This window comes from Kogia breviceps, chromosome 8, assembly GCF_026419965.1.
Source record: "Kogia breviceps isolate mKogBre1 chromosome 8, mKogBre1 haplotype 1, whole genome shotgun sequence".
NCBI lineage: Eukaryota > Metazoa > Chordata > Mammalia > Artiodactyla > Physeteridae > Kogia > Kogia breviceps.
Genome location: NC_081317.1, coordinates 7,514,395 through 7,529,405, shown reverse-complemented (window position 1 = coordinate 7,529,405; position 15,011 = coordinate 7,514,395). Strand labels below are relative to the sequence as shown.

At 55.3% G+C, this 15,011-nt stretch overlaps 1 protein-coding gene across 6 annotated transcripts in view; it reads left to right on the top strand.

Moving 5' to 3' along the window:
* DNM1 (dynamin 1) overlaps positions 1-15,011 on the top strand; it is a 45,375-nt gene that overhangs the window by 2,491 nt on the left and 27,873 nt on the right. For all 6 annotated transcript variants that reach the window (XM_059072688.2, XM_067040644.1, XM_067040646.1 and 3 more), the window contains exons 2-6: positions 12,788-12,861; positions 13,079-13,228; positions 13,604-13,807; positions 14,092-14,190; positions 14,295-14,455. In XM_059072688.2, coding sequence (XP_058928671.1) covers positions 12,788-12,861; positions 13,079-13,228; positions 13,604-13,807; positions 14,092-14,190; positions 14,295-14,455 — 688 coding nt within the window. The remainder of the gene's footprint in view (positions 1-12,787; positions 12,862-13,078; positions 13,229-13,603; positions 13,808-14,091; positions 14,191-14,294; positions 14,456-15,011) is intronic.

Sequence of the window (15,011 nt, the reverse complement as noted above, 5' to 3'; positions counted from 1 at the left end):
AGTTCACTGTCCAGCAGAGAGAGGTGCCAGTAAGTAGACAGCACAGCAGGCCAGCCTGGTCACCGCTGACTTCGGCAACTGTTTGCTTGTTGAGTGGTGGAGTGAGATGTGGATTCTGCCCCAGGAGGCCGGACCCTCTCGCAACTCAATACCCTTTGACTGTGGCCCTGCAGGAGGATGCATGGGGTGTACAGACACAGGCCAGGGGCAGAGCAGGGGTCACTGGGCCTGAGGCGTCGTACCCGTGAAGCACACCCGTGAGCAGGGAAGCATTACTTGATCCTCGTGAAAGCTAGTGAGGAGGCCGGTGTTTGAGTGCAGTTGGGAAACTGAGGTTCACCGGGGCCCCCAGCCAGCCCTGCCTGCTCTGTCATGGGTCCCAACCTCTCTACCTAGGACTAGGTCCCCAGACGTATAAGCATGGTAACAGTGGCTCTGCCTCCCGGGGCTTCCCGGGAGTCAACCCCTCTTGGAGAGGAAGTGAAAAATACAACAGAGGAAGCAAAGATTGCTCCAGGCCAGCCCGGGCTCCCGGGCAACCAGGAGGACCCCGTTGTCAGCTCTGCAATGGCGGTGACCCAAGCAACTGCCCAGGACCCCCCTAGGTCTGGTCTGGGTCTATGCTATTTCTTTGTCCCCCTTTTACAGAAGGGAAAACTGAGGCTGATTCATTGAGTCATTCAGCAGATAAACAAAGAAGAAAACTGGGGAATGGGGTCAATACTGGGAGGGGAAATGGCCACCTTCCACAGCGAGGACAGAGAAGGTCTCTAGGAGGTGGTGGCATCTGAGAGGAGAACTGAAGGATGAGAAGCCACGTGACTATCTGGGGAGAGCATTCTAGGCGGAGGGAACAGCAAATGCAAAGGCCCTGGGGCAGTAATGAATTTGGTGTGTTTGACGAACAGAAAGGAAGCACTGGGGCTGGTGTTTTATGAGCAAGGCGGACACAGCATCGGGGAGTAAGCTGGGGCTAGATCTATAAGGCCCTCAGATTATGCTGAGGGGCTGCGTTTGTTTTCATTATTACCAGAAGCTTTTAAGTAATGGAGTGATTCAGCCTGGGAGCTGATTCCAGCAAGTATGTGACTTGGGAAGGGGGGCAGGAGACAGATGAGGAGGCTGCTGCGGTGCGCAAAGGTGACAGGGCCTGGACCAGGGCTTTAGCAGAGAGAGGAGGAGACCTGTGGGGTTCAGGATGTATTTTGGAGGAAAGTCCCACGAAATCTGCTGGTGGATGGGATGTGGAAGGTGAGGAAAGAAGAATCCAAGATGACTTCCGCACCTCTGACCGCAGGTGGGTGTTGGCACCATTAACAGAGTACGGGAGGAGCCCGTTGGGGGGCTGGGGGTGAGATCAGGAGTTTGGTTTTGAGCTTTTTGAGTCTGAGATGTCAGGTGGGCAGTGTGCTTATGCAAGTCGGAAGCTCAGGGGGAAGGCTGGCTGGAAATACAAATTTGGAAGAGATGGGATGCAAACCCGTGAGCATAGATGAGATCATCTTGGGGGTAAGCGCAGACAGAGTAGTGTGCGTGGGCCCCAGGACACCCCGGCATTTTGTGAGCAGATGTCTGGTGCCCTAGGTTTCCCTTTGCCTGCCCCAAGCTGCGTGCCCCCTCCCCACAATACCCATCCGGCGTCAAGTCTGGTGTCCTGGGATAGGCTTCCAGCCTCCGACGCGCCTGGCCTTGCTCACTTCGGGGCCCAGGCATGCTGACGTTTGGGCAATGCCCACCTTCCCTCCCGTTTGGCCCCTGGGGAGGCCAAGGCCGGTGGGAGTGTGGTAGAGGGGCTGAGTGCTCAGGCTCTGGAATCAGACCTGGGTTTGTAGCTTACCTCTGCCACCTACAAGCTGGGCAACATTAGGCATGTTTCTTAAACCCTGCTCGGCTGCTCTTTCCTCATCTGTAAAATGGGGATAATAATAGCACCTCCCTCATGGGATTGTGGCAAGTGTTGACGTCATACCCGTGAAGCACTCTGGGTAAGGTCTGGCGCAGAGGATGCACCCATTCTGTTCCTGCCTGGGCATAGGTACCATCTGGGAGGAGGGCCAGGGTGAGGGTGGAGGTGGGGGAAATCTCCTCTAGCCAGGGCAGCGAAGGGAGCCTGGGGAGTGAGCCTCTGCCCAGAGCCCACACGGCAGCCTGGGGGTAGTGTTTTGGGTTTCCCTGGTGGCTCTGCCTACCCCTGCTCAGTCTCCCTGCCTCCTACCAGTCCCCTTGCCCCTTCCTCTGCATTCACGTCCCAGCACAGACTTGTGCTGGTCTCTGGACTCAGAGAGCCCCTCTCTTGGTCAGCCCCAGCTCCTGTCATGGGGGACAGCCCACTCCCCACTGCTAAGATCTGTCACTTCCTCTGAACACTTCAGGCTACATCTTAGTGGTCCCATTTCCCAGGTTTGGAGACTGAGGCCAAAGATGATTAGGGGATAAGTGAGACATCAAAAGTAGAAAGTCACTGACTGGAGGGGGCAGAGAGAACTGACATCTCCTTGGCACTTGCAGCGTGCCAGGCCCTAAGGATACAGCTCTGAAGAAGCCAGACCCACCCCTATTCTGGGGGAGGGGGGCTGCGGGGGAGGGGGCTCACAGCTGAGCAGGACAGACAGACGCTACATCACACAAAGAGCTCTTTTGTTGTGTGTTGGAAAAAGGGTACCAGGGGCCTCGATTTTGAAGGGAGGGGAGTCGCCAGGGGGCCAGGGAAGGCATTTGAGCATTTAAGTCTGGGCCTGAGCAAAAATAGGACTTGGTCAGGCAAAGGAGTGAACATGCTCCAGGTGCAGGGTCCCTCCTGAGCAAAGGCCCGAGGCGGGAGGGAGCCCAGTGGGTCTGAGAACCCAGACGAAGGGCAGTGACGAGCAGAGGTCACAGTGAGACCAGGGGGGTCGGGGAGGCGCTGCCGGCCCTTCAACCATCCCCACCCAGAGAGCCCGCGATGCTCCCGGGCAGCCACGCTCCGCTCCCCCTCCCCCTGCTCAGAGCGCCCACAGCCCGGCCAGAGGACGTCTTCCCCAAACCCCCGCCCCACCCAGTGGCCCCAAGGAGCTGGGAATGAAAGGTGACTCTGGCAGACGGCAGCTGATCCCGGCGCCAGGAGAATCGAGTTTCCCAGGCCTTGGCTGGGGTCGGAGGGTCGGAACCTGGCGGGCGGGTGAGGAGGGGCCGGACAGGAGCGGAGGCAGCCAGTCATGGACGTGGTGTTATCAGCCCTGGAACAAGAGCAGAAGTGGAGCCCACGTGCCGTATGTCTAAATATTCCTGTTATAAATCAAGCTAAGGAATTGCTAAATACAATACATTCTACCCTCCCACCTTGACAAACACACCTTCAAAGCAACCTGGCAGGCTGGTGTTGAATATAGAATTTCAGACTCCTCCGGGTTCTGTGATGGGATCAGAAGCGTCTCTCTCCAGGCTGCCCTCATATTCCAGCTCCATCCCCGTCCCCAGAAAGGATCCCCCTTAGCCCCCGCCCCGGGGGTTGCCTCCCTGAAGCGAGGGCCGCCCCCAGTGGGGGCAGAAGCTAGAGGTAGGCTTGAGACCCCTAGGAAGGGTGCACAGGCTCCAGTTGGGTACCTTCCCTTGGTCCTTGGGAACCCCATACTTCATGGGGATGGCGAGGCTGGAGATCTCAACTCGGATGGGTGTGCAAGGTCAGGGCCCCGATTCCCCAGGTCCAAGGGCAGAGCTGATTATTGTCTTCTTGGGGCCAACAACCTGTCAGTAGGAGGAGCATCATCCCAAGTTTTCAGATGGTGAAATGGCACAGAGAGGGTAGGGGACCTGCCTGAAGTCACACAGCGGTAGAATCAGAGGCAGGACGGGAACCAGCACAGGTCTCCTGCCTCCGTGTGAATGTCCACCATCTTCACCCCAACCCATGTGCCTACATCTCCATACACTTCAGCTTCTCCTCCTCTGCTCTCTCTGGTTGTCTCTCGGGCACTCTTACCCCCTCCCTGGACTGAAATCTGGCTAGGGAATGTGAAGTGTTTGCAGTAGGCAGCTCTAGCAACTTGGAATTACTACAGGCAACAGGAAAAAGAGGAATATTGGCCTTGCAAGGTGTTTGAGACCGTCACCTGAATGGCATCTTCCCAGTGCCCTGGCCAGAGGCCCCAGGATCAGCTCCCCCCTCCTCTCTCATCCTCTCCATCCATTCAGTCTACAAGCCCTGTGTCTTCTGCCCCAGTCCACCCCCCTCTCTCTCCCTTGGCCGCCACCACCTTTGTCTTAGCACCTGGGGCAGCAGCCTCTCTTGCCATTCTCCGTCTGGCAACACGGAACTCTCTATGGCTTCCCAATCTGACCCCCTCTGCTTGAAGCCCTCCTTAGCCCCACTGCCCTCCAACCAGAGCCCTAGCTCCTGAGTTGGGACCCTGGGGTCTGCCTTACCCAGCCTGGCTTCCCCTCCAGCCGCTGCCTCCTGGGCCACCTGGGTATCTTGCAGTTCATGGGAACATGGGCCATCCCCCTCTCTCACTCTCCTGAGTACCGCTGCGTGTGCTGTTCTCTCTGCCGGGAAGGCTCTTCACCGCACCTCCATCTTCTTCCTTCACTGGCTCAACCTCCAAGTCTCACATCAGCCAACACCTCCTCCAGGATGCCTTCCCTGATCACCCTCCAGCCCATGACCTCCGTGTGTATGGTAGGGCTCAATTTTTCCAGAGCGAGGGACCACAGAGGGAGAAAGAGGCCCATGGCCTTGGGCTGAGAGCTCCCGGCAGAGGAGTTCCAACCAAGGTTACTGTGAACATTTTACCTGTTTATTACTGCATCCCTCTTTTATCACTGGTCTTAGCGCAGAGAAACAAGACCACCAGCCAGGATGGGGAGAAACATCTCAGCAGGTGAATGCAATGCCCTCTAGCACCCACGGGCACCTAGCACCTGATGGGCACCCAGGTGCCTCATGGCATCACCAGTGGGCACTCTGTTAGATCCTTCTCCAGCCAGGATCTCAAGGCATGCCCTCAACACCCCTAGGAGGGAGCTGCTGGACTGTGTCCCATTTCACTGATGAGGAAACTGAGGTTAGGAGCAGGGAACTAATTTAGTGGTGGAGCTGAGATTCCTTCACAGCAAGCTGCTGGTGATAAGAGATAAGGATCCAGATGTAGCTCTGCATTGAGCGATTTGGGAAAAGTTTGTGCTGAGCTTCTAAGCAAGCAGAGCCACTGCTCAAGTGTGGCTCAGAGCCCCGGGCACAAGTGGGCACGTGAGAGGCACCTGACTTCATCTCTCTGAGCCTCGGTTTCTTCCCCTTTAAGTTGGGGAAACTGGACATGCCAACCTCACACAGCCATTCGAGAATCAAACGAGAGGATGCAGATTTCTTAAACAGCTTTATCAAGGTATAAGTTACATGCCATGAAATTCACCCATTTTTAGTTCACACTTCAATGATTTTTAGCATATTTATAGACTTGTGCAACCATCATCACAATCTAATTTTAGAACACTTCCATCACCCCCAGAAGAAACCTCGTGATGATGTGGATTTTAAAGCCCCCGGCAGAGTCCTTGGCCAGCAGTCAACAACGCATCAGTATTTGCCATGACTGTTATTATAAATGATAAAATGTTTACAACGGTGAGCCCTAGGTGTTGCGGTGTTGGTTGCTTTTTATTTTTTCAACATTTTATTTATTTATTTTTCTGACTCAATAGCTGGAAACAGCAATATTTTTTGAATTTTTGAATTTTATTTCATTTATTTATTATACAGCAGGTTCTTATTAGTTATCCATTTTATGCATATCAGTGTTTATATGTCAATCCCAATCTCCCAGTTGATCCTACCACCACCACCACCACCCCCCGCCGCTTTCCCTCCTTGCTGTCCGAACGTTTGTTCTCTACATCTGTGTCTCTATTTCTGCCCTGCAAACCCGTTCATCTGTACCATTTTTCTAGGTTCCACCTATATGTGTTAATATATATTTGTTTTTCTCTTTCTGACTTACTTCACTTGTATGACAGTCTCTAGATCCATCCACGTCTCTACAAATGACCCAATTTCATTCCTTTTTATGGCTGAGTAATATTCCATTGTGTAAATATGTGCCACATCTTCTTTATCCATTTGTCTGTCGATGGGCATTTAGGTTGCTTCCACGTCCTGGCTATTGTAAATAGTGCTGCAGGGAACAGTGGGGTGCATGTGTCTTTTTGAATTATGGTTTTCTCAGGGTATATGCCCAGTAGTGGGATTGCTGGGTCGTATGGTAGTTCTATTTGTAGGTTTTTAAGGAACCTCCAAACTGTTCTCCATAGTGGCTGTATCAATATACATTCCCACTAACAGTGCAGGAGGGTTCCCTTTTCTCCACACTCTCTCCAGCATTTGTTGTTTGTAGATTTTCTGATGATGCCCATTCTAACTGGTGTGGGGGTGATACCTCATTGTAGTTCTGATTTGCATTTCTCTAGTAATTAGTGATGTTAAGCAGCTTTTCATGTGCTTCTTGGCCATCTCAACATTTTATTTTGTGAAAAATATTTTTTCAATTTTATCTTAATATTTTATTTTTTCAGTTAATTTTTATTGGAGTCTAATTGATTTACAATGTTGTTAGTTTCAGGTGTACAGCAAAGTGAGTCAGTTATACATATACATGTATCCACTCTTTTTTTAGATTCTATTCCCATATAGGTCATTACAGAGCACTGAGTAAAGTTCCCTGTGCTCGACAGTGGGTTCTTATTAGTTATCTATTTTATATATAGTAGTCGAAAGTTTTTTTAAAGGGAGAACATATGATTTTTTAAGGTACCGGAAAAAGAGAACTTGATTGTCATTTTGAAAATATAAAGTCATAACACTTGAAGGAAAGGAAAGAGGAAGGAAAGGAGGGAGGCAGGAAGGAAAGAAGCAAAGAAGAAAGGTAGGAAGGATGGAAGGATAAGGTGGAAGGAAACATCACAGATTTTCTTTCTTTTTTTTTTTTTTGCGGTATGCGGGCCTCTCACTGCTGTGGCCTCTCCCGTTGCGGAGCACAGGCTCCGGACGCACAGGCCCAGCGGCCACGGCTCACGGGCCCAGCCGCTCCGCGGCATGAGGGATCCTCCCGGACCGGGGCACGAACCCGCGTCCCCTGCCTCGACAGGCGGACTCTCAACCACTGCGCCACCAGGGAAGCCCCTTCCGGTTTTTAAAAATTTATTTATTTATTTATTTTTAACATTTAAAAGAATTTTATTGATTGATTGATTGATTTTGGCTGCGTTGGGTCTTTGTTGCTGCGCACGGGCTTCCTCTAGTTGCGGTGAGCGGGGGCTACTCTTCGTTGTGGTGCGCGGGCTTCTCATTGCAGTGGCTTCTCTTGTTACAGAGCATGGGCTCTAGGTGCCCGGGCTTCAGGAGTTGTGGCTCACGGGCTCTGGAGCGCAGGCTCAGTGGTTGTGGAGCATGGGTTTAGTTGCTCCACGGCATGTGGGATCTTACTGGACCAGAGCTCGAACCCGTTTCCCCTGCATTGGCAGGCGGATTCTTAACCACTGCGCCACCAGGGAAGCCCCACAGATTTTCTTTAATAGAGAAAATGGACGTTGTGGAGAGAGCACCGGGCTTGGAGTCCAGAGCCCTGGGCACCAGTCCTCCCCTGTCGCCAACGTGCCCTGTGAACTTGGGCAACACTCTTCCCCTTTTTATGCCTCAGTTTCCACATCTGTGCAATGAGGGCGATGGTGGGAAAACTGTAGGCGATTCATCAAATCATTCTTTCGGTCCACAGGGGTGTCCCGAGTGCCCGCTCAGTGCCAGGCTCCAAGCTGGATGCTGGGAATACGGTGGTAAACAGGACCAACCCAGCCCCTGCTCTCAGGACATCAGAATATCAGGGGAAGCTAAGGCCAGGGCTGCCCTAAAATGTTCAAACCTCAGCTGGAAATTCATGGGCTGTGCAACGAAGTGGGCCGGCCTGGGGCCTCCTGGGGCAGCAGGAACAGAGAGGGACTTGTTGCCTGGCTTCACCTCCTCCCCACTGTGTTTCTTGGCCCATCTACTCCCTTACCTCCACCCTGGGTCCCTGCTTCAGAGGGCATCTCACAGCCTGCCTGGCCCCCTTGCCTTCTACTTCCAAGGCAAGGTTTGGCAGGAAAGATCCTGGCCTCCTCCCACGCTTCTGGCCGGCCCCCAGGAGACCCACCTTCCAACTCCCTCCCTGCTGCATCAATTGGTGCCATGGTTGTGGGAGCCCAGCCTGTGTTCTCAGATTGCTCAACAAGTTATATTCATAATCATTGTTACCGTTTATTCAGGCATTAATTTATATAAGCCTCACAGAAACCCATTTTAGTGATAAGGAAACTGAGGCTCAGAGAGGCCTGGTCATTTGTCCATAGCCACACAGCTTCTAAGTGGCAGCTCTGACATCCAACGCCTGGCCTGTCTGACATCAGAGCCCAGGAAACAAGAGACTTATAAGGATGACTGCCTCTGGGTACATGCCAGGCCACGCATCCTACTTTCTGCTGTTGTTTACATTCAGCAGGACCTGGAAACCAGGGTTCCAGAGCAATAGTCCCGGATCTCGGATACCAGAGTAGGGGTGGGGTCACTTCGGCCCTCTCGTGTAATTTCTCCAGGCCCCTCTGGGGTGACAGTGCCAATTCAGACAGGGAGTATGTGGTGCCTGGAGGTCGTGAGACGTGTTTATTTCATCCTCCCTGTGCTTCAGGTTTGAAGGTACTTCTGCAGATGGCAAGGCAAGGCCTCCCCGGGAAACCACCATCTGTCCAGGATGGGTGGGAGGGGCTGGCCGGTCACCATCCACCCCTCCCACACGTCACTCGAGGCCACACTTTTCTCGGGGCACCTGTTCTGTCCTCCCTCAGGCTAACCAGGAGCTGGGTGGGAGGTGCAGGGGGGGCTCTGGCTGGAGGCCAGATCAGGCCCGAATCCGCAGTGGGGAGGCACCAAGGTACACTTCACCAGAGGGCGTGGGGCAGTCTTTCCGGTTGGAAGGCAGGAGCTGCGGAGCCGCTCAGCCGTGCTCGCTCCTCCCAGCGTTGCCTGAGCCCCTGCTGTAGCCCAGCCTGTGCCCAGCGTGGGAAGCCAACAGGGAGCAAGGCGCTCAGCCTGGACATGGCAACCCGCCGGTGCCTGTCCAGGCATGTGGGGCTGGAGAGCCGGCCTCCCGGTCCTGGTCCCATCTCGGCCACCTCTCCTACCTCTCCCATTGCTGTGTGGCCTCACAGCTCCCTGCCCTTCTGTGGCCTCTGTTCCACCCTCTGGACAATGACAGGGGAGTGAGATGTTCTCTGAAAACTGCACCTCCATCGTTTCCACCCAACATTCTGTGGTCAAAATCCCAAGATCCAATTCAGTGCCCGAAGGAGGTGAGGCAGAGGGCTCTTCAGGATCTTGGATTCCTTGCTGAAATTTGGGGAGCCTCCGAGGGAAGAGACCGAGGACAGGAGGACCTCCTTGACAGGCCCCTCCAGCTGCTGAGCGCCTAGTATGTACCAGGCATGGGCTAAGCTCTTTCAGTGAAAGGGCTCCAAGGATCCTCCCGCAGCTGTGTGTGGTAGTATGCGATGCCCGGTTTAGATCATGTGGTTTACAGCTGAGGACCCTGAGGCCCAGAGCGTGAAGCAACTTGCCCCGGGGGCACCAGGCTGGGGAATGGCCAAGGCAGGATTCGAACCCAGGGCCTCTGCCTGGAACTGGCTTCTCATCACTGAGCCAGTGATCCTTAAGCTTGACAGGAACATGAAAATCATATGGGGATCGTGTTTAAAATCCAGATTCCTTCCTCCCCTCCCCTGCCCGCCCCTGAGATTCTAACCCAGCCTGTCTGAGGAATGTGCATTTGAACAGGCTGCCTGGGGAACTCTGACACAGACTGTGTGAGGGCCTCCCTTTGAGAACCTGGGCCAGGGCCAAGATGGGGCCCCTCCCCACCTGGGCACCCCATCCCCACCCAGGCCCTGGGAGATCCTGGTCTGAGGAGATGCTCTGCTCCCACACGTGGCCCTGTGCTCTAATCTCGGCTTCCCATAAGCTGCTTGTCCTTTAAGTAGCCCTGGGAGGCAGCAACTCGGAGCAGGCTGGCGCAGACCCTTGACCACCCCTCCAGCTGGGCTCTGGGCTCCCCACACCCTCTATGTGGCACCTCAGGGACCTCCGCCCCTCAGGCCTGCCAGGGCCAAGTGGTCCCATCTGTGTGGGGGGCGGAGGGGTGCTCTCAGGGAAGAGCTCCAGGGAAGGTTCATCTTTCTGCATGGGGAGGGGGCTCTCTGTGGGGAGGTCCATCCTTCCCAGCCCCTCCTGCAGTTTCCATGGCAACTACTGTTGCCATGGTACTGCTGGGTGAGGAGCTGGTGGGGAAGAAGGTAGATCCCAGGGCCCCAGGCCCACCCCAGCCTCTGTGAGAACAGACGTCCTACCTCCACAGCCCTGAGGGATCCCAAGTACTAGGGGGTCACCCCTGCAAAGGCATCAGCGAATAAAGGATGGGAGAGACAGAGACAGGAAGCTCCCCCCCTGCTCGCCTCCCCCCCAGTTAATCATCTCCCTCTCTGTGCTGCCTGGTGCACCTCCATTCCAGCACATGTCACACTGCATTGCATTATCTGTTTACTTCTGTCTCTCCCACCATGCTGTGAGCTCCTCGGGGTGGGAACTGTCTGACTCATCTCCTCCCATCCCCAGGGCCCAGCACAGAGCCTGGCACAGAGCAGCTGCTCCCAACTATGTTCTAGACTGAATTTAATTGAATTACATAAAAAGCCAAGTCTGGCTCCTCAGGTTTCGGGGACAGCAGAGTTTGATGGGAAAGTTCGCGGGCTCTGGAGTCCAACAGCACCAGGACTGACTCCCAGCTCGGCCATTCCTCGTTGGGTAAACTCGGCCAAGTCACGTCACCTTTCTGAGCCTCAGTTGCCTCATCTGTAAAATGATCATTTCCATATGAGGACACTTGAGGACTTGGGCATTCAGTGCCCATTTCTTAAGGATGTCTTGTGTGCTAAGCCTTGTGCTGAGCCATGGGATACAGCGACAGGCGGAAAGATGCAAGCCCACCCTCCTGAAGCTCACAGTCTTGCACAAACGAAAGGCATTTGCCTGGCACCTAGAAATGATGGATAAATGCAGGATTTATCATTCCCCTTCCCCATACGGTGGCTGACTCCTCCCCATTAGCCTCTGCTCTCCCCAGAGATGGGGCAAGGTGAGAACAGGGGATGGAAGAGGCCTCCCCAGGGCCCCCAACCTGCTTTGTGAGTCCGGGTCAGGCTGGGGGCAGGGGACCCATGTTCATGATCTGGCTGTGTCCCAGCCCTACAGGATCTTTTTTTTAAAAAAATTTATTTATTTATTTATTTATTTTGGGCTGTGTTGGGTCTTCGTTGCTGCACGCGGGCTTTCTCTAGCTGCATCGAGCGGGGGCTACTCTTCATTGCGGCATGCGGGCTTCTCATTGCAGTGGATTCTCTTGTTGTGGAGCACGGGCTCTAGGTGCACGGGCTTCAGTAGTCGTGGCTCACGGGCTCCGTAGTTGTGGCTCGCGGGCTCTAGAGCACAGGCTCAGCAGTTGTGGCACACGGGCTTAGTGGCTCCGTGGCATGTGAGATCTTCCCGGACCAGGGCTCGGACCCGTGTCCCCTGCCTTGGCAGGCGGATTCTTAACCACTGCACCACCAGGGAAGTCCCCCTTATAGGATCTTGAGTGTATCCTTTCCCCTCCCTGGGCCTCCATGTGCCTCTCCATGAATAAGGTGACTGGCCAGATCTCTGTGGTCCCTCAGGCTCTGGCCTGCTCCCCACTTTCCTGAGTCCTGGGAATCCCATAACTGTGATCCCAACAGCCTGATCCCTGGAGAGGCCTCCACCCTCCTTCTTGTGCTGGCCTGGGTGGGGCCATGGGTGGGTGGGTGGGGAGATGAGAAGAGCTGACAGGGCAGAGAGAAGTGGCACCCTCAAGAGTTAGCTGAAAGGACTGCTGAGGTTGACAGTGACACAACAGATGTCTGAGGAATAGACATCTGGTCTAGGGGCATGAGGTGACTTTGGGACGCCTCAGTCCAGTCCTTCAAAGGGAGCTGGGTCTTCAGGGAGTTGAAGGGCAGAAAGCTTTCACCAGAGAGTCAAACAGATCTGTGCCCAGGGTCTGGTAGATACTGGCTGGGCAACCTGAATGTCTCTGAGCCTCAGTTTCCTCGTCTGTAAAATGGGGATAATAACAGTGTCTTCCTCATGAGGCTATTGTGTGGAGTCCAGGAGATATTGCCCACGAAGAGCCTGGCATGCAGTAGGTACTTAAGGAGCATGAGTTCTTTTCCTTGCCTCCTCCTTCCCCCCATCCCCCTCACCCTCAACCCCAGCCAGATAGGGCCCAGGGAAGGGGAAGTGAGATGCTGCCTTTCCCCACAGCGGAAGGGGGGGAGGTGCAACTCCGTTTCCTTGGCATCCACTCTGTGGCCACTGGACGCTTGGGCACGTGGGGTGGGGCAGCCCATGCCTCAGTTTCTCCTGAGTTGGATGGCAGTGGCTGGGTTGGGGCAGGGACTTCCTGTTGGCTCAGAATTAACACAGGGCAGACCTGAGAGAGGTCTGGGGGTCAGTTCAGAAGCACAGATTCTGTGACCCAGAGGATTTGGGGGTGATCTGTTACACCTTTCTCAGCTGCCCTCTCCCCATAGTGAAGCCCTTAGGCTAAGGTGTGACAGGGAACTTTGGGCAAGCTTTGGGGCTCCCAGTGGCAGGACAAGTGCCCCTGGGACAGAGGGAGCCTCCTCGGACTTTGCCCCTCTTCTCACCCCCAACTCACTGCAGGGACTTCCTGCCCCGAGGATCTGGCATTGTCACCCGACGCCCCCTGGTCCTGCAGCTGGTCAATGCTACCACAGGTATGGGCTTCCCCTCTTTGGGCCTCATTTCCCATCCGAACAGCGGGGATAAAAATGCGTTAACAGAGAGGTGGCTTTGTGTGGGGGAGGGAGAAGAAGGCAACGTTTTGTGTGTGTGTGTGGTGGGGGGGGGTCTTCTCCCAGCGGAAGATGGGACCCAGGTGGGTGCCGGCTATTATGATGCTTACTCCCCCTTGTCCCCCTCCTTCTGGGGCAGAATATGCCGAGTTCCTGCACTGCAAGGGGAAGAAATTCACCGACTTCGAGGAGGTGCGCCTGGAGATTGAGGCCGAGACCGACCGGGTGACTGGCACTAACAAGGGCATCTCTCCGGTGCCCATCAACCTCCGCGTCTACTCGCCGCACGGTGAGGAGACATGGCCCTGGCCCCGCCCCCAGCCTCTTGGCTCCGTCTCTGAGCCCCGCCCCTTGGGAAACCATCTTCTTGGCCCCGCCCCTTAGCTGGCACCTCATCAAGGGCTTCACTCCTCCTGCAGACTCCGCCCCCACGGCGACTCCTCCTCTGCGCATCCTACCCCTGGTCCCACACTGCCACGGCTCCGCCCACCCCTGGCCACGCCTCTAACGGGCCTCCGTTTAGCCCCTCGCGTTTCCCTAACCCCACCCACCTACGGCCACGCTCCCAAACAGAGATCCTCTCTAAGCCCGGCCCTGTTCCTTAATCCGCCCGCCCCCGGCCACGCCCCTCGCCTTGAGCCCGCCTTCTCGCCGCCCTGTCCAGTGCTGAACCTGACCTTAGTGGACCTGCCCGGAATGACCAAGGTCCCAGTGGGGGACCAACCTCCCGACATCGAGTTCCAGATCCGGGACATGCTTATGCAGTTCGTCACCAAGGAGAATTGCCTCATCTTGGCCGTGTCCCCAGCCAACTCCGACCTGGCCAACTCTGATGCCCTCAAGGTCGCCAAGGAGGTGGACCCCCAGGGTAGGTTTTCGCAGGTGGCCGATGCGCAAGGCCCTGGGGGTCTATTCACAGCGTAAGGGGGAGCCACTGGAGGGTCTAAGCGAATAGGGGTGAGATCAGATTTATGCCTTTAAAAATCATTTTGGCTACTGTGGAGAATGAATGAGGTGGGGAGAGCAGAGGCAGGCAGTGGGTAAGGGAGGGAGTGCGCTGGGAGACGGGGGAGTGGGTCGGACTGGGAGTGCCTGGTGTCGCCTGTGTGAGGGCAAGTGCAGCTGTAGACAACCCTCTCCTGCCACCCCCAGGTCAGCGCACCATCGGGGTCATCACTAAGCTGGACCTGATGGACGAGGGCACAGATGCCCGTGATGTTCTGGAGAACAAGTTGCTCCCACTGCGCAGAGGTCGGCAGGCCACACACCTGACCCACCCCACTGCCCCTCCTCGTAACACCGCCCCCCCACCCCCCCTCAAGGCTGGTTGCCCCTGACCCCCACCCCATCCACAGGCTACATTGGAGTGGTGAACCGGAGCCAGAAGGACATCGATGGTAAGAAAGATATCACGGCTGCCTTGGCGGCTGAACGCAAGTTCTTCCTCTCCCACCCTTCCTACCGCCACCTGGCTGACCGCATGGGCACGCCGTACCTGCAGAAGGTCCTTAACCAGGTAGGGGCTCAGGCCAGGATGAGGCCTGGGGAAACCAGCATGAGAACAGAATCATTTAAGTGTATTTTGTGAGGGTTGCCCACTGTCCCACAGTGAGGTAGCACCAGAGCTTTGCTGACCGTTCCCTGTCTGGGGCCAGGAAGGGGAGCCCTAGGAAGGCCCCAGAATGGAGAGAAGTCCAAGACCTTGTGTGGAGGGTGGCACTGACAAGGGCTTGGCTTGGGGGCTAGGACTGGAGGAGTATGGTTGGCTAAAGACCTTTGTTCCTTCTGAAATGGGGAGAGGCTGATCTGCGGAGGGGGTGATCCCAAGGGCTTCCCTAGGATGTTTCTCCATCTGGAATGGGGCTTCCAGAATTACGGAGGGGTGTGTGTGTGCACGTGTGTTGACGGTAGGAAGGCAGTGTGGCATGGGACAAAGCTGGGGTCTCTGGAGGCCACATACCTGGGTTCCAGTCTCAGCTTTGTCACTCACCCACCAAGACTCTCCAGCTCTGTGAGCCTCTATTTCTGCATCTGTAAAATGGGGATAATGGTGATGAGACCTGTTTCGTAGG